This window comes from Corythoichthys intestinalis, chromosome 13, assembly GCF_030265065.1.
Source record: "Corythoichthys intestinalis isolate RoL2023-P3 chromosome 13, ASM3026506v1, whole genome shotgun sequence".
NCBI lineage: Eukaryota > Metazoa > Chordata > Actinopteri > Syngnathiformes > Syngnathidae > Corythoichthys > Corythoichthys intestinalis.
In genome coordinates, this window is record NC_080407.1 from 40,243,688 (window position 1) to 40,271,382 (window position 27,695).

General features: G+C 39.7%; 2 protein-coding genes across 4 annotated transcripts in view; both read left to right on the forward strand.

Annotated features, from left to right (window-relative positions):
* Positions 1-4,157, forward strand: part of LOC130928951 (gastrula zinc finger protein XlCGF57.1-like) — a 107,554-nt gene extending 103,397 nt beyond the window's left edge. For all 3 annotated transcript variants that reach the window (XM_057855794.1, XM_057855796.1, XM_057855795.1), the window contains one exon: positions 547-4,157. In XM_057855794.1, coding sequence (XP_057711777.1) covers positions 547-1,916 — 1,370 coding nt within the window. In that variant the 3' untranslated portion in view covers positions 1,917-4,157. The remainder of the gene's footprint in view (positions 1-546) is intronic.
* On the forward strand, positions 663-27,695 carry LOC130928950 (gastrula zinc finger protein XlCGF26.1-like). The gene is made up of 3 exons (XM_057855793.1): positions 663-744; positions 16,563-16,673; positions 25,680-27,695. The coding sequence occupies exon 3, from the start codon at positions 25,733-25,735 to the stop codon at positions 27,347-27,349; it is 1,617 nt and encodes a 538-aa protein (XP_057711776.1). The 5' UTR covers positions 663-744; positions 16,563-16,673; positions 25,680-25,732; the 3' UTR covers positions 27,350-27,695.

Consider the following 27,695-nt stretch of genomic DNA (forward strand, 5'->3'; position numbering starts at 1 on the left):
TTTATTTGAAGACAATCGACCAAGTAAAACGGGAGATAATGTCACTTGAGTTTTATAGTTTTATTGCACTCATAAATAAGCATTGAAACGCTGCATGGACCATGCGTTTATCTCCATATTTTCATCATTTCTTGTCCTTTTTTAAAACCGAAAGCAGTAAGAAAGACTACATATCCCAAGAGCTGTTGTGAGGTCAAGATGGACGAAACTATTGTGAAACTTTTTAATAAATTGCCGAGCGAGGTAACATCGTAACTACTTAATTTTTGTTAGATTTTTTTTTTTTTTTTTAACTATTAATATAAATTTCAATAATAATAAATGATCAAATAAATTTGCCACTGCTTGCGCTGAAGGATGAAGGCGTGTCAATTCAGGATGACTAACAACCAATCGGTGCATCATTGTCATGGGAATGACAGCCCAGAATGCATCTGGTACGCGCGCGTTTATCCACTCTCGCTCTCTCAGCCAGTCTACCTTCGTTGCCTACCAGCTGTCTAGAAGTTCTATAAGATATATAATTTGTATTCCTATATCTTGCAGGTTCCAGCAAATATCTTGGTCCTGAGTGGCAGGAGTCTGAGTCTCCTGGCGTTAAAGAGGAAGTCGAGCACCCGCAAATGAAACAGGAAGAGCCAGAACTCCCTGAACAGCAAAAGAGAGAAGTGCAACTTCCAATCAAAAAGGAGGATGTAGAGCTACCATACGTAAAAGAGGAGGACGATATCGCCATGTCGACCGGTGAGCCCTTAAAGTGTGAAGATGGTCCGAGTGAGGCCAGCAGAGGGACGGAGCCTCCAAGTGGTAGCAGCAGCTCAAAAGAAGGATTGCAAGCACACATTTTCATGGCACCCTCTGATAGAATCGAACACACGAGAACTCACACTGGTAGAAAACCTTTTTCCTGCTCAGTTTGTGGCCAAAAATTCAGTCAGAAGAGCAACTTAATTCGACACACAAGAACCCACACTGGCGAAAAACCATGTACCTGTTCAGTTTGTGGTCACAGTTTCACTGAAAAGAAAAGCTTACAAACACACACAAGAATCCACACTGGTGAAAAACCTTTTGTCTGCACAATATGTGGTCAAAAGTTCACTTGGAAGAGCAGCTTTAACACGCACACAAAAACCCACACTGGCGAAAAACCTTTTTCCTGCTCAGTTTGTGGTCAAAGATTCTGTCACCAGAGCACACTAAACGCACACAAAAGAATTCGCACTGGTGAAAAACCTTTTTCCTGCTCAGTTTGTGGTGAAGGTTTCACTTCCCACATAAGCTTACAAAGACACACAAGAATCCACACTGGTGGAAAACCTTTTTCCTGCTCAGTTTGTGGGAAAAAAATCACTCATATGAGTGCCTTACAAGTACACACAAGAACCCACACTGGTGAAAAACCATTTTCCTGCTCAGTTTGTGGTCAAGGTTTTGCACGAAATGGACACTTAATCGAACACATGAGAATCCACACTGGCGAAAAACCTTTTGTGTGCACAGTTTGCGGTCAAAAATTCACTTGGAAGAGCAGCTTAAACCTACACACAAGAACCCACACTGGCGAAAAACCTTTTTCCTGCTCAGTGTGTGGTAAAAGTTTCACTCAGATGAGTGCCTTAAAAATACACACAAGAACCCATACTGGTGAAAAACCTTTTTCCTGCTCAGTCTGTGGTAAGGTATTCACTTCAAAGGAACACTTGAAATCACACACAAGAACCCACAATGGTGAAAAACCTTATTCCTGCTTAGTTTGTGGTCAAGGATTTACTCAAAAGCAAAGCTTAAAAAGACACAGAAAAACCCACACTGGAGAAAAACCTTTTTCATGCTCAGTTTGTGGTCAAGAATTCGCTCGCAAAGATCAGATTAAGAGACATGTATGTGTTGATGTGAGAAGCAGGGGCCAATGATTTTTTTCCTGTCGTCCATTCTGCCTTTATCAGATTGTGCACACAAGACGCTTGTACTGTATTTTTTGGACTACAGGTCATTTTTTTTTCATAGTTTGGCTGGGGGTGCGACTTTGTGAAATTATCAACACATTATTGTATCATTTCACATTTGCTGTTTTGGAGTGACACTGATGGTTTGGTAAACTTGTTAGCATGTTCTTTATGCTATAGCTATCTGAATAAGTCTTAATAGCTTTGTTATGTTAACATACCGGTCGCGTTCGCATTTTGTTGTTCACGCATCAGGTAGCATTATCATAATGTACACTTATTCAGCATGTTGTTCTGTTGTATTTTTGTTTTAAATTGCCTTTCAAGATGACATATCTGTTCTATGTGTTGGATTTTATCAAGTAAATTTCCCCCCAAAATGCGACCTATACTCCGGTGCGACTTGTATGTTTTTTTTCCCTTCTTCATTGTGCATTTTTGGCCTGGTCCGAAAAATACGGTATTCTGTAGAGCTTCCTCAAATCATGTCTAGGATTGGCACATTTGGTGCTTTAAAAGTGCTTTGTCCAATCCTTTTATGATTTGGATCTACACCATTGCCAAAAGTATTGGCTCCCTTGATTTAACTCTCAAGTTAAGTGGCATTATTTATAAATACTCTCCCTCTTTCAAACTACACTTTTCAGAGTTAATATTTGAAACAGTAGACCCCAAATTACAAAAATTCTAATTCATCAATTATAGAATTACATAAATATGGAAAATTATGATTGGGTCATAGTTTTCTTTTTTGGTGGGGGGCTTATTTATAATTTAAAATGTTACTACTCTGTGACAGTGACATATTTCGACAGAGTATTGGGGCCAAATGAAGGGAGAAAAAATAGGACTTTTACTACAAGAAAAGTCGTATTATTACGTAGGGGTAATGTTGCTGAATTAGGGGCTACACACTTTATGTACATGTACCTCAGCTGGGAGTCTGACAATGCATTCGTACAAATCCTTCTATTGATTACCGAAATTTCCCGAATATAAGACGCACCCGTGTATAACGCGCACCCCATCTTTACCTATAAAATCTAGGGAAAATTCTTGTACCCGTGTATAAAGCGCACCCTAATTTTAGCACCAATAAATATGAGTCTCGTGTTTCCAACTTTTATAAAGTATGCGGTTGCAGCATTTTTTAATCCTTTTGTCAAATATTTTTTTAAATAATAGAATATTAATTTCCTGTGCTAAAATTGCCCACAGTATACGATAATAATTTTCACAAAGTAAGGAGTTGTAGCGAGTTTTAACAGAATTCACCAGCGGAACTAATGTTGGCAAGTTGTGTAGTTCCCGGGGGGGGGGGGGGAGTTTAGTTAAGGGAACAGCCGGAAGTAAACGAATGTCCCGTGTAAGACGTACGTTGTTACTTTGTGAGTTTCAATGTAAATAAAACAACACGGCTCAGTGGTTCGACACTCTTCCTTACACTCCTGTCCTAGCTCGCCACACAGTCAACATATATACGAAACGAATCGCCGTATACGTTCTCTTCAAGACAACATTGCTGTGTGCCGGCATGTTGCAACGCAAAGGTTAGAAAAATGTACCGGTAAATAATGAACGATTAGTACAAAAAACATTTTAATTTTATTAAATGTTAAAAAATATCATGAAAATAATTATTTACTACATGAAACGTGATTATTATATCACTGTCGTTCGGATTAGGTAATATTGTGCTGGTCCATGCTTACAATGGAACACGAATCATAATGAATTTTTTTCTGTCTCCGTCTCTGTACCCGTGAATAACGCGCACCCATTTTCACGAGTAAATTTTGGGGAAAAAAGTGCGCGTTATATTCGGGAAATTACGGTATAATTTGATGTAGATAGGCTAAAAGATTTCCTAATTTTGAAAATTGATTCTAAAACACAGCCTCATGAAATGCTTTCATTATTGTTGACATTAGTGGAAGCGGCAAAGCGCTACGGAAAGTACGTGGCTGCTCATTCAGCTGCATTACCCCTACGTAACAGGACGACTTTTTTCCTCAGTAATAGTACGACTTTAATCTCATAGTCCTTTATTTTTCCCTAATACCTTGTTGTACAAATTGGGAAACTGATTGTTAAAATTGTGCTTTTAATCATTCCGGCCCCCCGTCGATGGGAAATCTCTCGACTTTGCTCGGAACTCTAAAGTGCTTGTACTTGACTGTGCTTGTTGGTTTTATTCATCATTAAAAAATGTTTATTCAGTCCTACCCTCCTGTTCCCTTTGTCTAGAACAAGCCTAATTGTAATTATAATATTATAATTAACTCAAAACTAGAGTTGTAACGAAAATCAATACGCCGTTAACAAGTTGATTCTAAGATTCACAAAATGTGATGCTACTGCCTTTTCTGCAATACCCGAAGTATCGTTGGTACTGATGCGGCGGATCTGGCTGGTTCTTCTTTGTGGCATAGGCATACGGGGCGACACAATTTGCCGGACAAGCGGTCATTTACTCCTCTAAAATGGGGGTTGTATGGCATCCCACGCTATTCTAAAGAACGATAAAAACAATGTACGCAACTTCGCTGTGGCGTGCACATTTACATTGTCTCTGCTGCTATACATGTACGAAGTGTTCCTCGCTTCTTTTGTAGTAACAGAATAATTGCAAGACAATTCAATACAATACAATGAAAGGTGTTTAAGTCAAGGTGTGGCTTTCCCCCTCTAGGCTGTGGCCGGAATTACAATGCCCCATTAACACACATTGTTCTCTACACACTCCCTGGAGATTTTAACAATTGGTACTTCCAAGTAGAGATGTCCGGATCGGACGCCGATAGGGGCAAAAAAATGTGCATCGTTATCGGATCGGAACATGGGAAAAATTCCGATCCAGACTTCCGATCCAGTATTTTTTTAAAGTCCGGTCCGGGTTTTCCAGCGCACCGGTTTACATAATCCATTCCAGTTTTTGCTTCGGTTTCCCTAAAATCCGGTCCGCATTTTACAGCACACCTTCAACACACCACATTTACATTACCGCCTCCCAATTTACCGAGAGACTTTATCGGTAAAAATTTCAGCTGTGTGGGATCATTTCACCTTAAAGGACGACAGACGAAGAGGCAGAGAGCAACATATGCCACAATAAAGTCAAGCGTAGTGGTAAAGCTGTAAGACCTTTTAATGCAACCAACCTAATCAAGCATTTAGTGAAATACCACCACAAACAATATGAGGAGTATGTTAAGAAAACCGAAGTCAAAAAGAAAGGTCCTATGCTACTAACACTGGCAGAAACTTTTGCTATGCGTGACAAACTGGCACTCGACAGTCCCAAACCCCAGGGAATAACAAGAGTCATTGCCGAAGAATTCATTCTGGATGACGAGCCATTATCTCACGTGAGTAAAGACGCACCATCCAACACGCGATTCGGCCGCTGAAGATTCGAGAACGATTCACAAACATCCAAATTCCGATTATTGAAATATGTCAAGTAAAGCGGAACTAATACACAGCGCGGTCTTCGGGACGCAATGAGAAACTTCGCATTGCGTCCCGAAAGTAAATATAACTTGTCTTAGACTCGGGTAATGCCAATGCTCAACTCACGGCTTTAGCTCAACTCATGCCGCTGGATAAAAAACACAAGAATAGCTGACTTCTGCTGACAGCCGCAACAAACTACGTCAATGTCGTTATACTGGAGATAATTGATATCATATGTATATAGAACCAGATGCTTCACGACAGACTCGACTACGTTAGCAACATTGAAGTATTGAAAACCAGATGCGTTAGTGAACAGCTGCCATCTTAAAGCAGAAGACTTCCCTAGTAGGCTGTAGTGTTGTATCGGTCGCGAACGATTCGTTCTTTTTGAACGAATTGTTTTGGTGAACGAGACCGAACTAATCACCATCTGCACTGATTCGTTCTATGAAGGTGGTGCTTGTTCGCTGCGTGGGAGGGCGTTGAGCAAGCGGCAGCGTCTTCTGACATCGCACACGACCAATCAGACGCCAGCCTCATCGCGGGCAGGGGAGGGAGCGGAAACAGAATCAGGGCGTCTGTCACTCACGTCCACGTGTGGCCAATAAGCAGCCAGCGTGCAGGCAGGGGGGCAAGACTGAGTTTTGTCACTTCGCGTTCAGTGACTCGGTCCTCCGGTTCCTGACCTAGCTTGCTGCTAACTTGATTTTCCATTAATGACTATGCGGTGAACGAATCAGAAAATGAAAGGAAATGACTTTGTCACATATTTGTTAACGTGGAGCCTATCAAATGCTGCTCAAACAGACAAAAACACCACACAAATCTAGCAAGCATGTTTAGAGTAGTACTTTTCCTAACAAACTCGTGACTGCCTATGACGACATACTATCAAATTTACAGTAATTTAAAACACGGGTAGCTACGAGGCAAGCAAAAGCTGAGCTGCGGTCGCGTGACGGCAGTGAAGCGGGCAGAGAACTGTCACTATATGGAGGCTTCATGGCAGCGATATTTACCTCATATGTGCACAGAAAAAAATATTTAGTATGAAACTGTATATACATGTCAATTTTTTCCCGAGTGTTTTATTTTTTTTTTCGTGTCAGCGTGTCGGGTGTTGGTTGGTTTGACAAATTATGTCAATCCGTCCATCATGTGCTACTCAAGCGCCCAAAAACAACGCACGCGGACACGGGAGATGTCGCAATATGTCTACATTTTTCTTAACAGACTAATGAGAGTAGAAAGGCGACATCGTAAAGAGCTAACAATTATTTCTCGTCAGCATTTGACGATCTGAGATGTGGGGACGACAGGGGAGCTGACTGGATTATTTTATTTATTAATACCAGTGCAAAAAAACAATATGATCACCGTAATACTGATTTGCAATGAAACTGTATATACATGTAAATTTTTTCCGAGTGTTTTTTTTTTTTTTCGTGTCAGGTGTTGGTTGGTTTGACAAATTATGTCAATCCGTCCATCATGTGCTACTCAAGCGCCCAAAAACAAAGCACGCGGACATGGGAGATGTCGCAATATGTCTACATTTTTCTTAACAGACTAATGAGAGTAGAAAGGCGACATCGTAAAGAGCTAACAATTATTTCTCGTCAGCATTTGACGATCTGAGATGCGGGGACGACAGGGGAGCTGACCGGATTATTTTATTTATTAATACCAGTGCAAAAATTCAACACTATCATCTTAATACTAAAAAACAAAAATACAACAGAGCGAGATGTAAATATGATGTGTTGGTCGTTCCATATTCAGAAATTAAACTTTCGATGTATTTTTATTTTCGTGACAGCAAGCATGCTGTATATGTGATTGTATATGTGATCAAGAACCTGCTAAAAAAGTCCGTGCGCCCCCGCCCCCTACTCCCCTCACAAAAGGAAAATGTTTAACCGTGTCCTAAATCGAAATGCAAGCACGAGCCATGACTTTGAGCCCATAGAACTAGGACAGACGACGCGGAAGTTCTCCCTCGCTTTTGCAGCAGCAGGAGGGAGACGAGGCTGTCTGTGAAAGCAGAATGATACCGCCTGTCACTCATTTCTGAAACTATGACAAGCGGTGCCTGTGTGCAAGAGAGGGAGGGACCAAGCAATGTCACTTCCCGTTCAGTTATACTGCGAAGCGGTCTTTGGTGATTCGTTCGGCAACGTCACTTCCCGTTCAGTAACCGAACGATTTGTTTGGGCGGGGAGGGAGATGAGGGTGGCGAACGATTCGTTGAACGATTTGTTTGAACGAATCTTTTTACTGAACGAACCGGAATGGATTCGTTTACTCAAGTGAACGACAGATCCCGTCACTAGTAGGCTGTTGTGAACCTTCCAAGCGAACCTAATTAACTTTTTATCTAAAATACTCCTAAATCGGCAAAATCTTGACTTGAATCTATCTTCAAAACAGTTTTAAAACTTTCACATGTCGAAAATAGACAGAAGGGAAATTATGGAATAACGGGAGCAATTTTAACAACTTTAACAGTTGATTCGCAAAATTAAATGAATGTAGTTTAAAGCTGCTGATACATAGTGGGGACTTGAGTATTTTATTTACTGTTTCAAAATGTTAACTTGATACTGCTTTTTATACAAGTTTTGTAACTAATGCACGAAACATTAAAAGCATCTAATAGCTTGGGGGATTTGTGGGATTTTCCACTGATGTTGTTGGTGTGTTTTGCTTTTTTAAGACAGTTTACAATATTATTTGCACGTTTTATTGACCGACTATGCCATTTCTGTTTGTTATTTATAATGTTTTGTGTTTGTCACTGAATAAACAGGTCAGTTTCTTGTTATTCAAACTCACCTAATTCAGCTGGCTAGTTGTTATCAAGGGTACTAAAACCTTTTTCAACATGAGTCTGACAACTAAGTAAGGAGGCTAAATAACTTTAAACCTTAACACATGCTCAGATAGGTCGGTATCGGAATCGGCCGGTATCGGTATCTGATCGGCAGTGCAAAACAATATCTGTATCGGATCGGAAGTGCAAAAACCTGGATCGGGACATCCCTACTTCCAAGCATGTTTTTTTAGTTTAACCCTTTGACACCGAAACCTATTTTGTCTGAATTTGCACACCTTTGATGTTGCCTTTTATATTTCAAAGAAAAAATTGTTCACAATGGCCAGGTTGGGACCTTAATTTCCAAACTGTTGTTTTCTTCACCGACCAATTATAATCAACATTTTGGACCCCAGAAAAAAATTGTCAAAATTAGTAATATTGATGTTCCATTGACAACCAAACATGTTCGATGAAACGTTTTGAAGCATGATGATATTTATTCAACTTGTTAGGATAAACATTCAACAGAAAAAAATGAGACCGAGTAGTTTTATATTTGATAATTCAACAAAAACAGCATGTATGGTCAGAGGCATTTTTGTCGTTTTTACATACTATGGTCAAAACAGGTCATATATACAGGAGACCAACAGTGCAAAATAGTGACTATGCATAAGATATATACTATACACAGTATATTGGTCCTTCTAAAAAAAATTAGCATATTGTGATGAAGTTCATTATTTTCTGTAATGTACTGATAAACATTAGACTTTCATATATTTTAGATTCATTACACACAACTGAAGTAGTTCAAGCATCTTATTGTTTTAATATTGATGATTCTCGCAAAAAAGTCCAGAAAAACCAAAAATCCTTATCGCAAAAAATTGGCATATTTCATCCGACCAATACAAAAAAGTGTTTTTTAATACAAAAAAACTCAACCTTCAACTAATTATATCAGCTATGCACTCAATACTTGGTCGGGAATCTCTTTACACAAATACTGTTTCAATGCGACGTGGCATGGAGGCAATCAGCCTGTGGCACTGCTGAGGTGTCATGGAGGCCCAGGATGCTTCGATAGCGGCCTTAAAGGGCAACTGAAGACCTTCCCAGATTTTGGTGTAATTTTATGAAAATAAACTTTGGACGAGTTCGTCAAAACAACCATGACATTATCAACACGTAATTGCAAGGATAATTTGCGTTTTTTTAGTTTTTTTTGCACTCCGTTAATGTTCCCTTCGCAAACCCGGAAGTGTGACGTAGATTCCCTGATGCAACAGAGAAGACTATCCACAGCTAGCATAGCAGCAACAATGATGTCAGTGATATTTCCACCAAAGGTAACCATTCAGGATCGCTCTTTCGTGGTGCTACCGATGGCAAAGGCTCCCAGGAAAGATGAAGTACAATTAATCCCTACATGTTTGAACCTGAGGCGTCAGATGACGACGATTTGCTTGACACAGCAGATGTCGTCATGACGCCAATTGACAGCTCGACACTTCATGAACGGGAGAGTGAGTGGTAAGCCTAAGTCCAGCAGCAAGATTTTTTTATTTGAGAGAATGTGATTACATGGTTGTATATTTCTCTATGCTCTCCACATAGCTAAAACTGGATATTAGGTAATGGGACAGCTCCTACCGATCTAAATATGGTAAAGCTAGCCCAAATGTGGCTAAATGAATGATATGTTATTGATTTTTCAAAATAAATGACAAAACGATTTTATTTTCCAGGTGTTGCTGTAAACCGTCAAGTAATTACCCTTCCAAGAGTATGCCTGTGTCGTCAGGAGATCCCAGACGTGAGAGCCAAACTTGAGGAAGCTGAAGCACTGACAGGGGCATGAATTACATTAAAAAAAATAATAAAACCATAAATTGTAAACAACATTGACATATTTTGTTGACTTTGTAATGTATTCTATTATATATATATATATATATATATATATATATATATATATATATATATATATATATATATATAAATATTATGTAATTCTATTACATTCTGAAACACTATTCAATAGGCCACAATAATAAATGATACCAGATTTATGTTGAATCAGCATCAGCTTTGTGTACAGTATATAAGACTAGTTCATGATTTCATGTCATCAAAATTTGCTGCATTTATTTCTCCTAAGTCATCGTCTTCAGATGTCGCAGACGGAAGAAATTCAGCATCTGGCAGGCCTCATAGGATCTCTTCAGTCATCATCGCTGGACACCGAATCACTTGGGTCATCATATGACTCGACCCACTCTCTGTTGATTTTGGGAAACTGGGTGGTGACTGACTTGCAACGCTTTTTTCATCGTGTTGAAGGTTTCCGCCGCTTAATTTTTTATGTTTGGCTTCCTCGGGGAAAAAAAACAAAAATCACAGCAGCATGAAAATATTGGACGAATCCTAATTTTATTTTAATAATTTTTAATAATAATTTCTTGGTGATCAAATAATAATGCCCCAATCAAATCAGCATCTATTTGATGCTATTGTTCCTTCTTCAAAAAAAAAAAAAAAAATGTCGCGCTTCAACAAACAGGCAGTAGGAGTCGACCTCGTTTATTAACAGAAGTGCATCAAATTTTAGAATCATAAAAGCCAGTAAAGGTCTCTACTTACGTTTTTGTAAAACCAATGTTGCCTTGTTGTAGGTTTTCAAAGCTGTCGTCGCTGAACTGATGAAAACGAGCCGATTGGGGACCTGTATGCATGCTCACAAAAACGGTCCAAACCTTTGCAGGAGAAGTTTTTGGGGACCACTCCTAGAGTCTCGAGTCTTCCTGTGAGCAATTCATCCCTACACATTGAGATGGCATGACGAATCTCGCGAGTAAAACCCAGAAAATGCATGCATTATATGGCGAGGATCGCGTGGTGCTATATTTCCGTGTTCAGAGTGGTGGCGAGGCTTCCTGGAAGTTACATCATCAGGTAGCGGTAGCCAGGGCGGCGCGTCCCTCGTTGCTATGGTGTTGCTATGGCCATACCTCAAAAACTACGCGGTCAATTAAATTTTTTTTTTTTTTTAATGTGACTTTTTGAGACAGTGAATGATGCATTTAATACAATTCAACTGAGTAAAACACTCATGAATGAAATCCGAAAAGCTCTTCAGTTGCCCTTTAAAAGTTATCATGTGGTACAGCTGACCAGCACTTTAGTTATTGCTAGATAGCAAAGTGGTCTCATTTCTTTTTGTAAAGAAACCACACACATAAATTCATATAACAGCTCAAAGTCAGAAACTTCTAAACAAACCGTAAATTGTGCTTTGAAATTGGATTTGAATTGTATTAAAGAAAAACTGGAAAATCAATGAGTCATTTAGCAGCATTTTTTTTTTAAATTTGAATGAACAGGACTTTTTTCTTATATGTGTACTAAGAAATTATTTTTATGTTTTATACCCAGCACCTTTATTAAAAACGTTTGGCAAGTTTTGTGTACTTAAAACAGGACAGATGTACGTGTATACTACAGTTAAGTCAGGAAGCTGTAATAAAATACTGTTTTTTTTAAGGAAATACGTCGTCATCCGTTTTGTCTTCATTGTTAATGACAACATGCCTAAGACAACTTCAAGTGAAATTGTTAAAGTAATTGAAAAACGTGACGTTTATCTGATTAATCGTTTCATGAATGATTCGATTATAAGTGCCATCGTTAGTTACAGTCCTATCACCAACATACTAAAAAAGCAGCAAAGGTGCCACTCTGAAAAAGTGTGTGTGTTCCTGCTGGGTTGGTAGCCGGTTGGGACGTGCGGGTGGTGGGGCATCATTTTTCATTTCGCACACCCGAACAAGAATCGGTATTGTTAGTATATTTTATATAAAATATAGTATCATTTTCCTGGTCGGAGGTTGGAAAACTCTGGCTTCCCACCTTCCTCGAACGCAGCAAAAAGACTGGCCACTTTGGCCAGCTTTTCCTCTTTGTTCTCTTTGGTCTTTGATCTCCTCTATCTCAGTCACTTAACCGAAATCACTTTATTCTAGCCTAGCTGGCCGACCGATATCATCGAAACGCCGTCAAGAATTCAGAAATCAAGCGAGTAGAATGTCACCGGCTGCAGCAAAAGAGGGAGCCCCCGCGTCACCAACACTCGACTGCAAAATAATGCAAGCAAAGGTTGTTCTTCACAGACTAGAAGGTTGGTTGCTTATCAGGGGCGGACTGGTAATCTGTAGCTTCTGGAGGATCACAGAACGGCCGGTGCTCTGGACGGCCGGCGGCCGCCATACACTGTCTTTATCCCTCTATCCCAGTGGTCTCAAACCGGTCCTCAAAGGGCCGCAGGGGGTACTGGATTTCATTCCAACCAAACGAGACAAATACCTTTTCACCAATCTGGTTTCTTACAAGTGTAATCAGTTGATTGCAATCAGGTGCTGCTTATGTTAGTAGAAACCTCATTGGTTGAACTGTTTGTGCTGGATCTGTTGGAACAAAAACCAGGACCCACTGCGGCCCTTTGTGGAGTCGGTTTGAGACCGCTGCTCTATCCTCTATGATTATCTACAGTTCGCACCTAATCCGATAGGTGGCAGCAATGCGCTTGGCTGTTAACAGCCAATCTGATAGGAGGAGAACGAAGAAGTGGCCCATTGCCGCAAGGCGCTGTGACTCTGAAAGACTTGCTGTGGCCCACGAAGTGGCAGGATAGAGCGATAAGAGCTTTGGCGGACTTTCTAGTTGCCGCCGGGCTGAGATGGAATGAAGAGGGTTACTTGTTAGGGATATTGGCAATTGTTATCCACCAGGTAGCTATAATTTAAATGGAATAAATGGCAACTAAAGGGCTAGTATTTTAGCTGTAAAACAACGTATGCACACGCAGCAGCAATATTAATTCAGAAGAAATATAACAAATATTCATAAAACGAATGGTTTAACTTTAGAGTTTAGGTAGTTAAATTGATATGATATATATTTTTAATCATTTATATATCGTTTTGTTTTCTGGTTAATACTTTCCAATGAAGGTTATGTATACAGGATTTGTCCTGAAATGTTTATTGTATTTTCATTGAAATTTATTATTTGTGCGGCAAGATTAATTATGACATAAACAATGAAGTCATTTTATAGACACAGGGGATAGGTGTTATTATAATCAATTGGATACATAAAACTTGCTTTAAAAAAAATAAATTCTTTAATTTGTTTATTCAGGTTGATCATAGAGCTAGGGCAGAAGATGAATCCAACTCCAGTTCAGCTTTGCAGTATTTTGAGCGCCCCAAGTCAGACAGTCACAGTCAGGACACATTTTCTTCATTTTTCTCTCAAAGTGCGCGAAATTGATGCATTTTACAATAAAACATAGAAAACATTTCTCCCGGGGGGCATGCCCCCGGACCCCCCTAGAGGGTCTGTGTTTCCCTTCGTACAGTGATTCTTTTGGGCTGGGCTGGGTCAAAGTCCAGGGCTGCTTTTTAGTCCCAGTCCGCCCCTGGGTTGCTTCACCTTCGATTTGTACGATTACCCCAACAACACTTGAATGCAGCATCAATATTAGCGAGTGCTAATCATACAGTCGATAGCAGGTGGGTATAATTTCTTCCCACCTGCTTTACAGGTTTTTGCCTACTAATTTGTCCATCCTTGATCTTTTTTATTACTGACTGTTAATTGAGGTGCAGTACTGTGGTTGGCGACATGAGGAAGAATGATTGGAGGTTTTATTTTACACTTGTTGATCTTGTGCCTCCTTATACAGCACGTCTACTAGAAGCCACACTGCAATGAACACAGCGCACATTTAATAACATTTACAACAGCGACTCACGGTTGCCCAGCATGCATTTCGGTTCAGAACATAAATACAATGGGCGGGACACATAACAATCGCCACAGTACTCTTGTATTGAGTTAATGTATTAGATTAGCTGCCGTGTTTTAGCCGACTGGCTATGAATGCAATGACAATTAAATACAATTTGAGTGAGAGGCACTCACTGAAGAGCTTTGTCTAATATTGTAATAATATGGTACAGTGTGTGGTATTTGAGCTGTATCAGTGCTGGTGCTATTTATTTGCTATTTGTTTATATGACCAAAATGATTCAATCTGTATGAATCAATTGCCTCTCTTTGAGATATAACCTCTAAAAAAATTGTATGTGTGCTCATCATAATTTCCAGCTGTTTCCATTTTATTTTTTTACTGCAGTCCCTGTAATCTGTAACAAGATGTATTATTATTTTTTATTTGTATTTGACTCAAACAGCATTACTCTTGCAAATGGATATTGGAAAGTTATTTGCTCTCAGCAAGGAGGAATGAGAGAGGTTGCGAGGTAACCAACGTAGGCAACATAAACCACTTTTAGGTCACAAATTACCGGTTGAGAAACGCAGATTAATTGTTTAACAGTTAAAAGTGATATTTCTGTCCAGACAAAGTAGAGCAGCAGACAGCAGGTAAAGGTAAAGGAGAGATGGAAGTTGATGAGCACAGGTGAACTGACTATTAACAAGGGATGTCCCAATTTGGATTTGGAATACAGATGGCTGAAAAACATAAATAAAATGTTACTTTTTTTTTTTTTTTTTTTTTTACAGAAACTTATATTTTGGTTGGATTTTTCTGACTTTTTATGACGGATAGTTGTAAAAAATGTTTTTGCTTGCTCGCCAGTGCCTCGCTGTGCCCTACATATGATGCCCCTTACACATTTCTGACTGCCCCCTCATACATGCCTGCCTACAACCGGCCCTGATAAATGCCCAGATAGGAGACCGATGTTAAAAATATGTTGAATCAACATTCCGCTGTCGATCTTATATCGTTGAATCAACGTTGAATCAACATTCCGCTGTCGATCTTATATCGTTGAATCAACGTTGACACCCAACGTTGATATGTTGGCTTTCAAAACGGGAGCCAAGTTATATTTTCTCACCATTAACATGTAATAGTAAATGTGAACTGATGAGACGATAGAAATCCTTGAATTTGTCATCACTTTTGCACCCTTGATTAATGTTGTTCCAATGTTGGAATCCTTCCAAAACCTAAATGTTCATTTTGATTATTACGTAATAATGTTGGAACAATGCTAAATCATTGTTATGTTTTCCTTCATTTTCAACCATGACTCTATTATTGCTTTCAAATATGCCTATATTTAGAGGACCTGCTATAAAAGTATAAATATGTCTAGATTTCAAACTATTTTTAATAACGCTTGATAAACTTACTGTTTTTCATGCCACTAACGCGGTCTGTACGGGGCATAGTATAGCCACTTTTGCAGAACAGCAGCGAATGCATAATTTGACATGTCCATCCTCATCTGCCTCTTCAGTGAATTTGAAGAATACAAGCAAAACAGCAGTCACAGTTAAGTCATATCATGGAATTCAAACAGATATCAAAAGTTTGTTAAATATACTTAAGCATTGCATGGTGAAGAAACTCGCGCCACCAATCTCAAAACAAATTAGGGCTAAATGTGGGAACAGACCTAGCTATGATGACCGCACTGTCTTAGTGTTCAGTAAATTAATTTAGGCTGTAATACCTAGTGATTTTAGCACTTGAATTGGAAGAGGAATTTAGTTTGCCTGAACTTCTACTTAGCTAATATCCAAGCTAAGTGGGTATTTGCTTGAATGCCAGTCACAGCAAATGCACAGTTTCTTACAATTTTGGCAACTTTGTCACATTATGTCAGGCAAAGGGTTGACAAACTAATAATGACAAACGTTCTTTCTAAAATAAGTCATCATTGCTGTTAAAGGCTCTAACAAAGAACTGCAGGCTTACCTTAAAACATGGCTTTCCTTAAATGAGGCATTTCCGGTGGAGTTTGTTCGAGGCGATTCGCGGTCATCCAGGTCAACCAAAAACACAAATATTTTTCGACCAAAACTCCAGCTCATTCATAAGTCGATGACTTTTCAATCATATTTCCCGGTCAATCATAAATCAACTTTTTGTCAACATAAGTTTATCAACTATAAAACAATGTTAACCCAACCATTGCCTGACATACCATAAAACAGCGTTGTTTCAACATCACTGTCATGTGTCATTGATTCAACCTTGTTTATTGTCGAAAATTTCGATGTCAACCATACTGATGATTATGATGGAAAATCAACGTTTATTCAAGGTCGGTCTGCTATCTGGGTGTGATGTCAAGCACTTTGAATTACTTTTGTGTTGGATTGGATGACAACAAAATATCAATCAACAAAAAATTGGCAAGAAAGAATTTTCTCCAACAGAAATCAACTTTGGGGACACAAGTTTGCAAATAAGGAAATAAAATTCTGCCTGTGTGTTTGTGGTCTTGCAGATCTAAATGTCACCCAAGCCCATCGTCCTGAGCACCAGGAGTCTGCATGCATTTAGAAGGAGGAAGAGTCACTATACATCAAGGATGAGGAAGAGTCCGTACCCATTCAAGGTCATTCTGAGCATTGCTTTTTTTTCTTCTTCAGATGAGGCAGAAATCAAACATGGTACCTTCTCATAACTGCGGAAATGTCTTTGTCTAATATAGTGGCTTTGCTTACTAAGTAGCTGTGCAGTGGACTCGTTAACTGACGTAAGGGTTGTGCCACGGCGTCGTCTTGACAATTGTTTGCAGATTTCTTTCTATGGAAATGAATTTGAAGTAATTAGGCTAGAACACACACACACTGAGTGGGAGCAAACGAGAGCGTAACACTGTGTAAAACATACTGACGGCAAACACCTGGACACGCCAACCACACCAAATTAAGTGGAGCATTTATTCATGCATGATACACCCTTGTTTACTTTAACCAGTGCTTTTCAATTAACTTTCTTTTCCGTGCCGCCAGGAAGATGTAAACATTTCGCGCCCCCCAACTCTCTGCCGCCACTGTAAAAAGTATCATTTGTCTATAAAATTATTATGACTATACGTACACCTCTGAATAACATTGTCCTTTTTCATATTAAAGAAAAGTAATATAGATTAACTTACAATAAACTACAACTTTATTAATATTGTTTTGTTTGTAACCGAAAAGACTTAAATCGAATCAATTTGCATGAATTAAAAAACAAAAAGTCACATCCAAGCTGAAAAAAAAAACATTCAAGGTAGATGTTTTTTATCATTTGTATAAATTCAAATTGATCAGCAACATTAACTCATGAGGACAATATGCCATACAGATTGACCGAAGAAAACTAATAGAACAAAAACTACAGTGTAAGTGGACAGTTTTTTTTTTTTCATCAGCTGCTTTGCTATGGTGTGGGGTTATTTTGCACTGAACAACTTGTCATGCCGCCTTATATGATGCTAATAGTGCTTGTCAGTTTGCTGATATTGTAGGCAATATTCAATCAAGCGGCTTATCAAGGTGATTGGGCTCTAATGTCTTTAAGTGACAATTGATTAGGCTTCCTGCTGTCCGCTGCAAACACTTTTAGACACCGTAAACAAATTGGTCTTTCCTCGTCTCCCACTGTATTAAAAGTCAAAGCCAAACGCTACATACGCTTCGTCATAGTTCTTCGTCTTAGCGCTTCATACCTCCAGTGCTCTTTGCTGTGTGCTCTTGTTTGGTTCAGAAATATAGCACCTGCTGTGAAAATGAGAGCGCCACTGCCACCCCCTGAGTAGGTGTGCAGTTAAACGTTTTTTTCATATGGCAAAAAAAGTATGTTCTCCGAGGCTGCCTCTGTTTGAGGAGTACTGACTTAAACTCAATCTGTTGCCGTATTCGACTGGCATAAGCCAGCAAGCAGTCAGTGCTGACAGAGCAGGGCTAGTGCCACTGTTTTAAGCAGAATCTCTTCATCAACTCCACAAAGTTCATCAAAACAACTGCCACCAAGTTCGACGAGCAGAGTACCTGACCGGAATCGGCTAGTCTGCTTAAATTATTCTTTTATCCTGATGGTCGTTAGTACTCTAGCCTTCGGTCTCTTCTTTTGTCCATTCATCAAAAAAAAAACAATGATGCAAAAAACTTGAGAAGAGAGGGGTTCTGCTTTCAGACCGCAATGGATGTCAACCATATCACTGCGTATGTTTACATGGACACTTTTATTGGGATTTAAAGCCTGACCAGAATAAAAATGCCATTCGGAATATTTTGATACCCGATCCAACCTATTCAGATTCTATTCTGAACGAGAGGGGTGGTTTATACCAATTGGTGATCTGATTGGCACCTCATGCAAAAATTTTGGAACAAACCATCCTTACCTGTGACGTCAGTACAGGTCGTCCCCAGTTTACCAACAAGTTCCGTTCCTCGGCTGGCGATGTAACCCGGATTTTCGTGTAAGTCGGAATCAAATCTTTGAATTGCTCAAAACACCCTCTAAATTAAAAAACAAAAATAAAAAAGATCCAAAAACATGTATTTTACTGTCCCCGCCAAGACGTTGGAGCCAAGTCCTAGCTAGACAGTGAGCGAAGCTCTGAAATGACGATGTCAGACATCCGTTTGGATTGCTCATGACATCAACTTTTGCAGAATGAAACTAAAATAAAATTATATTAAATCAGTGTCATCTTCAGTAACAGCAATTCAAATGTGTGTTTACAAGGAGCTGCTGATACAGCAATAACACACGATTAGCATGTGTCAGTTAGCGTTCGCACATCATAAAAAACTAGGCTTGCCACCTGTCCCTTGAAATACGGAATCGTTCCGTAATTGGGAATTAAAAGTTGCATTCCGTATTGAACCAATACGGAACGCAGTTTATTCCGTATTTCACAATTTGTCCCATGGTCGAACCCCGTGCGACCCGTGGCTCCGGTGGCAAGGAGTGGCGGGGGGCGGTCCGCCCAGCCCATGCACATCTGTCACACACAAACAAACACCTCCTGCGCTCATGAGTGACCACTGAGCCAACAATGATGAACAAAAAGGGCAGGAGATATTAAAGACAGCAAGATAGTTATCTGCCTGCCCTCTGCTGTCTGCCCTGCACTGCGCTCCACTTCCGGGTTCGTTGCCTAGTTACCTGTTCAGCGCACCGCCCTGTGCGATTTCAAAACAAAAATGTCTTCTTCAGCAGCAGAAGCTCAGGACACCCCACCTCATCCTCCAAAGGGGAAACGTCTCCAAAAAATACAGTGGAGTGGGAAGAGGGGAACCCGTGGCTCGATAGAGTCACTGATGATGATTATAAAGTGAACTGCAAGGCCTGTAGGAAAGTTTTTGCAGCGTCTCACGGAAGGGTAAAACAGCATGCTGCAGGGGACCGCCACAAACGGAATATAAGATCCCAGAAGAGCCTTCGTCACAATTATTTGTACCTGAAACATCCCCTGAGCTTGATTTGGAATGTTATTATGCTCTTGTATATGGATAACATATAGGCTATATTTATATTTACCTTCATACATCTTGCATTGATAGGAGCATAGCTAGGCTATTTCAGTTGCTACTATGGTTGATTATTTTCAGGAATGTTGATTTTTTTCTTTTTTTTTTAAACATGCATTTATCATCAATCAATATGGAATGAATTTATGTACCCATAAAGAACATCATATTTTGTTACGATAACTAATGCTCCTCATTTGGAATCATTCCTAATAGATTGACAGCAAATAAACACTGAATAAATAGTCCTACTGCGGATATATACCATCTATTGATTGATTGATAATGAATTTGACATCATTCCACTCCTACCCTCTAAATTACTGTAGCTGAGGTGATACAGGTATACCACACAGTAAAACGTAGCCAGCCAGAGCTACAATAGTGCTGACTGTGGACACAGGATCAATCAGAAGATTTTTATGTGATTCCAAAATGGTGAAGAAAATGACTTTAGGGAGAACAAAGCAAGAGGCACTGTTGAAAGAAGTCCTGGGTCCAAAGGCAGTGGGTGATGTGCTCAAGATCTTAACGTCACCCATCCCATTCTCCATACAGACCGATGCCTCGAATAAATTGAGCAGGAAGATCCCATTGCTGTCCAGTACTTCAGTCCAGAGTCTGGGCTCACCAACAAAATGCTGGACTTCATAGATAATGTAGACTAGTCAGCTGCTGGAATTGTAGCTCTCCTGGAACATTCCCATCAGAAATTTGGCTTGTCAATGGATCACGTGACCGGATTCAGTGCCGACAACACAAATGTTAATTACGATATTCACAACTTAGTTTTCACTAACCTGCAGAAAAAAAAAAACAATCTGCTGCAAGGAAACTGCCATGCCCACATAGTGCACAATACAGTTTTCTCATCTAAAAAAACATACATTTCTATGCATTTTAGGAGTTTGGGGGATGCCCCTTTTTTTCACCCGTCAGGCTTTCGGCGCAAGGAGGGCGTCCCTTATTTCTATTTCTGAAAGGTGGCAACCCTATAAAAAACAATCACATAAACTCGCCCCAAGTATTCGAACACAAGTGAAAACGCACAATAAACGGTACAAAAGGGGTTATATAAACCTCTCACCTCTGTATGCTTCACACACAACTTAGGCAAGACTAAATTGGTCTGTATCCGAGACCAAGACGTTGCCGGAGTTATTTAAAGATCTTAAAGTTTTTGAAAGACTTGATGGTGGAAAATGGGAAAAATAAAGTTTAATGTCTAATGGACGAAGCAATGCTTTGTTGCACTGAGGTCTATACGTCTTCCTCTTCGTCTAACTACTTTTTCCGGTATATTTGGTCATGCTGCCTTCACATGCTGTTGGAAAGGTACGAGTAGGTCCTGTTCATGTGCTTTCGTTGTTTGTAAAAACAAAAACATAGCAAGCATGAACTTCATGTTGGTTTGTTGTGTGACCTATTCATTCATCTACAACAAAAAGAAGAAATAATAAATTAAAAAAGTTTACAAATGTGTACACTAAATTAATATGACGGCGTCCAAAAAATGACGAGAAATAATTGAAAAGATTAACTGCTTATTTTTTTCTTTTTTAAAACAATGCCATTTTTTTCCTCACCACAAAATGATCTATATGAACTGTTGTTGTAATGATACTGTACAATAACCCATTGCATAGCCACATTAAGACAAAGAATACAAAAAACAAAATCATTGAATTCCGGTGAGAGAGGGGAAAAAAATACAGAAATGAAGCACCATTCATGCAAACAGCATGAGTGCCCTCTTGTGGAGAAAACATACTTCCTATTAAGCAACTAAAAGGATCTCCTCCAGTGGGGAAAATAGTTCCTTTGAAGAGAGAATAGTTCCTTCATAAGTTCCTGTTATGAAATTAAAAGGATGATACCTCCAGTTTTACGTGGTCAATCGGTGCCAACTAAAAACTGGGAGAGGGGTTAAAATCCGCAGGGCTATATCAAATACTTCCTTTTTTTACGGTGCTTTAAAGACCCCACGTGATTGAACAGGCTGGCGTGATCATAGGACGCCAAGCTTGCATATGATTGGTAAATGGAGTCATGTGATTATTGTTGCAATGTCTCATTGGTGAAATTGGTCGAGCAACTCATGGCATCACTGGCAAAAAAAAAAAAGAATAAAAAAGAAAAATGTTATGACTCATGTGTAGCCCAAAGTAGTGGTATAAGAGTAGAATTTTTCCTTCACAAATATACTCAACTAAAGGTAAAAAGTATGGCGAAGTTAAACTACTCTACTTGAGTAACTAAGTAAAAAGAAAAAGTACATGTACAAAGTAAATGTAACAAAGAACATGTAACGCGTTACGACCACCTCTGCTTTTCAGTGACCCAAAATGAGCAGGAAGTGATCTTAAATGCCCCAAAATGGAAAGGAAGTGCCCAAAAATCAAAATTAAATGACGTGAAATGCCCCAAAACGCACTAATTGCCTGCCATTTGCTGTCACTGACTTCCATAGACGTCCAATCATTTTGAAGTGTGAGGGATGGCAGCGAATGAACCAATGTTCATTGCTGCCACCCTCCCACTTCAAACGGATTTGATATCTACTAGAGATAACTCAATTCAATTCACAGCAGAATGATGAAAATGGCTTGTTCCTTTGTTTATCGCTTGTATGGTAGAAGTTCGTAGAAGGATTTCCTGACAAATGTATCGATAATTGTTTTATTGCCACATCGTGAGATCGTTATCGTGAGCCATGAATCACAAATACTGTAGAATAGAATAGAATTTGTCATTATACATATAGTACAATGGGATTAAAAATAGCAAATCCCTTCCAGTGCATCATACAATGAATTTTTCATGCATAAAAGAATAACATACAAGAAAATTAACCTAATAAATTAAAATAAAAACAAAACAACTAGGCAGTGTACGGAGGATGTAGAGTGTTGATGTTGAAGTAAATAAATAAATAAATGATAACCAGGGATCATATTTGGCAGCCGACATGATAATAGTAGTCGCAGCAACAATAATGCAACAAGGTCATTGGTTACATGTTAGCATTAAGAGAGTTGACGGCTCTGGGAAAGATCGTATCATGAGGGATGGTGAGGTTCCCTCCCCCAGTGGGAAGATATCAGGCCAGAGAGGTTTGCTCTCAATTGAGCCAACAATCCATCAGTACCAATGGACACAACTTTCATTCAGTATTTCTGAGATGATTTACTAACAGTCTTCCCCTTTTGTTTGCCAACTGAGGGTTGCCAATCCAAGCACGTCTTCAATCAACTCCTCGTTTGCCTCATCATAATAGCTCACTAACTAAACATGATCAGTGGCGTCATTGGATTCGTCCACTGCCGAGGAAATGCATTTTGTATTCATCACTGAGGTGTTTTGACAAATCGTCAGCAATTATTTCAGTACGTCTTATTGCTGTCCTCTGTAACTGGGCTATTCACTTTATTTTCGCAACATACCTTACTTTCTAACAAGGTGTTAAAATTTCTTGGATCATTTCTGCATCACGAAATGCTTTCTTGTGCTTACTCTTGATCCAGGCCACTATTTGCTGTTCTGTTATGCACGAGGTCAGCCTTGTGCGAGAATTCTTTTCAGCTTTTTTTTATTTTGACTGATTTTGGGGGGCATTCTTTATTAAAATTGCGGTGACCCTTCTCATTTTATCAGAGCATCATTGCTTTGACTCAAACGACACATTGGCTTTGTGCTCGAAGATGGCAAGATAAACTTATATTTGCCAGTCTGTTCTTCATTCAATCGGCAGTTTTCATTCAGTGTCCATCTTTCTCTGACGTTGCGTTTTGATGTCATGCCACGGGTGTGAGCAACGCTCCTTCCGCAAATAAATTGCCACTGCTTGCGCCTGAGGGATGAGGGCGTGTCAATGCAGGATTACTAACAGCCAATCAGTGCATCGTTGTCATGGGAGTAGGGATGTGCCATCTTAGGCACCCCACGATTCGATTCGATTACGATTCAGTCTGCAACAATTCGATTTTTGAACGATGATCGCGATATTGACGATGATCACGGTTATCACGATTATCGATGCATCGTGCAGTACTGATTAATAAAGTAGCCAAACAAATTTATGTCCATTATTTATATAAAATATCTTGATGATTCAACAGGAAAGATGGAAACATGCCCATACAACTTTTTTTTTTTTTTTTACACGAAAGTGCAAAAACATTAACCATTTTAAAGGGAGTACTTATTTCTATCAACAATACAATAAAATTTACACTGGCGGAATGAATTCCACATTTACTGGACACAAACAAAGTGTCTTTACAAATAAGACTTCTTTTAAGCAATATACAGTGGTACCTCTACATACGAAGTTAATTCGTTCCAAGACCTTGTTTGTAAGTCGAAATGGTCGTATGTCGAGCAGGATTTTCCCATAGGAATACATTAAATTTCCATTAATTTGTTCCAAACCCAAAAACCTACACTAAATCCATAATAAATACTGCTGGTACAATTATTATAAATGGCAATTAAACATAGCAAAATAAATAAGTTATTAATAAAAATCAGAATAATATAATAATGATAATAATAATATTAATAATAATAATAATAAAATAAAAATGATTCCGTTAATAATGTAACAAATTGGATTCTAATGTGGCGGATACTTTTTGCTGTACCTGAATGCACCGCGGGGCTGACGTCACAGTGAGATAGGTCAGTGCGGTAGAGATAATACTTTCGTTTTCTTGAGAGCACAGTCAACTGCAGAGGGCAATGGGCGTTTTGTGTTGAATAAGTTCTTAAATAAATTATAAAAACGTGACGAAGCAGGCGATTTCTTTGGCGATGTTACCACAATAATAATTGTCACCTTAACTTATAAAGACTGGCGAACGGTGGTCGGAAGAGGACCGTGGAGCTGTATTGTTGAGCCAGCTCACGGATGCGCACCCCACGCTCATATTTTTCTATAATTTGCATCTTCATTTCAAAGGTAAGCATCACTTTTTTCCTTGTTTCACCAACTGTACCAACTTTTTGGAAACCTGTGTTGATTTCTCACACAAGAAAATCCGCCGTGAGTTCGTTTCCGTTGCTGTCGTGTCGTCGTATTTCGAGCATGTCGTCGGATGTAGAAACAAATGGCGCGTCAAATTTTACGTCGGATGTCGAAAAGATCGTGTGTCGAAGCGATCGTATGTCGAGGTACCACTGTACTTTGTTTTCACAGTGTTATCTGCCTTGTGTAACTCTTGGAGTGACAGGTGGAAATCACAACTGGTCTTGACACCGTCACATACACACTCATTACAGCGCGCGCACTTTCTTCTCTCCCTCTCTCTCCCGCAACAACAGATTTCTGTACTATTTCGCATGTTTGTAGTGTTACCGCTGTACTTAATCATGGTTTTATACGTTCTGTACATGAACTACACGTTAGCAAATTAGCTTAGCGCTCGGCACTAACTATTAACACCTCAAAAACAACAACAATAAAGGCTAAACAGTACAAGAGTGTTCGTGTACTCACCTCTTATAGATGCACACATGTCTTATCAACACAATCAGGACATTGTTCAATTGAAATGCCTTAAAGCTACAGCTGGACATCTGAAAGACAAGGAGCAACGAATTATCTCTCTTCCCTTCTCGCTCTAAAAAATAACTTGCGCACAAAAGCGCGACCGCTGGGCCGTGCTTCTGTTTCTGCCTGTCTCATACACAAATTATTTTCCAGTCTTTTAAAAAGGAGTAAATCTCTCTCCCAGTAACTGGGAGCATCCATCACAACGTTGTACGTGCGTCCGTTAAAGGTGTCTGGGGGGCAGACGTGTCTTGAATTTCGTTTCGCTACGAGCGGCTGTCATTAAGTTATGAGTGAAAATCATCATTTTTGAACCTTTATGAATCGTCACCGAATCGTCATGTGTCGAATCACGATGCAGGTAATAATCGATTTTTTGGAACTCCTCTACATGGGAGTGACAGCCCAGAATGCATCTCATACGGGAGCGTATAATCGCGCGTGTACGAGATGCAGCTCTCAGCTAGTCTAACCTCACAGCCTACTAGCTGGATAGAGGGTCCATAAAATATATCATTTGTCTTCTTATGTCTTGCAGGTTTCAGCAAATATGAGTCTCCTTCCATTAAAGAGGAATTTGAGCACCAGAAAATGAAACAGGAACAGCCAGAGCTCCCTCAACAGCAAAAGAGAGAAGCGCAACTTCCAATCAAAAAGGTGCAGGTAGAGCTGCCATACATTAAAGAGGAGGACGATATCACCAGATCGACTGGTGAGCCCCTAAAGAGTGAAGATTGTCTGAGTGAGGCCAGCAGAGGGACGGAGCCTCAGAGCAGCAACTCAACACAAGGCTTGCAAACTGACATTTTCATCGCTCCATCGGACAGAAATGGTGCCACATCACACTCAACTTACAATGATGATGGTCATAAGAAATCTCACTGTGACGACAAACACTGCAAATGCTCTCAGTGTGGGAAAACCTTTGCTAATAAGTATACCTGTCGTAGGCATATGAGGAGCCACACTGGCGAAAAACCTTTTGTCTGCTCAGTTTGTGGTCATAAATTCACTGGAAAGGAAACCTTAAACAGTCACACAAGAACCCACACTGGTGAAAAACCTTTTGCCTGCTCAGTTTGTGGTCAAACATTTAGTGGTAAGCAAAACCTAGGAATACATTTAACAACCCACACTTGTGAAAAACCTTTTTCCTGCTCAGTTTGTGGTAAAGGATTCAGTCTAAAGCAAGACGTACAAAGACACATAAGAAACCACACTGGTGAAAAACCTTTTGTCTGCTCAGTTTGTGGTCAAGGATTCAGTCAAAAGCAAGACGTACAAAAACACATAAGAACCCACACTGGTGAAAAACCTTTTTCCTGCTCCGTTTGTGGTCAAGGATTCACTCGAAAGCAACACTTGAAAACACACACAAGAACCCATACTAGTGAAAAACCTTTTGCCTGCTCAGTTTGTGGTCAAGAATTCAGTCAAAAGCATGATGTACAAAGACACATAACAACCCACACTGGTGAAAAACCTTTTTCCTGCTCAGTCTGTGGCAAAGGATTCAGTCTAAACCAAGACGTACAAAGACACATGAGAACCCACACTGGTGAAAAACCTTTCGTCTGCTCAGTTTGTGGTCAAGGATTCAGTCAAAAGAAAGACGTACAGGAACACATAAGGACTCACACTGGTGAAAAACCTTTTTCCTGCTCCGTTTGTGGTCAAGGATTCGCTCGAAAGCAACACTTGAAAACACACACAAGAACCCATACTAGTGAAAAACCTTTTGCCTGCTCAGTTTGTGGTCAAGAATTCAGTCAAAAGCATGATGTACAAAGACACATAACAACCCACACTGGTGAAAAACCTTTTTCCTGCTCAGTCTGTGGCAAAGGATTCAGTCTAAACCAAGACGTACAAAGACACATGAGAACCCACACTGGTGAAAAACCTTTCGTCTGCTCAGTTTGTGGTCAAGGATTCAGTCAAAAGAAAGACGTACAGGAACACATAAGGACTCACACTGGTGAAAAACCTTTTTCCTGCTCCGTTTGTGGTCAAGGATTCGCTCGAAAGCAACACTTGAAAACACACACAAGAACCCACACTGGTGAAAAACCTTTTGCCTGCTCAGTTTGTGGTCAAGAATTCAGTCTAAAGCATGATGTACAAAGACACATAAGAACCCACACTGGTGAAAAACCTTTTGTGTGCTCAGTTTGTGGTCATAAATTCACTCGAAAGGAAAACTTATAGACCCTACTCACGTGACGTCACAGCCACGCCCCCGCGCCATGTTGTCCGGATACTAGTCATGTTAATGCATTAGCGCTTCGTAAATTCCTCCTATTATGGCGTGTTTGTCTGCTCGTTAACATTAATAATCAAAATGGTGAAGTCGTGTGTGGCGGTCGGTTGAAAAAACAGAGAAGATAGACGGAGAGACTTGAATTTTTACCGTATTCCGAGAGACCCGAAGAGGAGACCGAGATTGACTGCTGCAATTCGACGAGAAAACTGGGCTCCAAACGACTACCACAGATTACGTAGTAGTCATTTTATATCTGGTAAGATGCATTTAATATATATTTAGAGGGTTTTG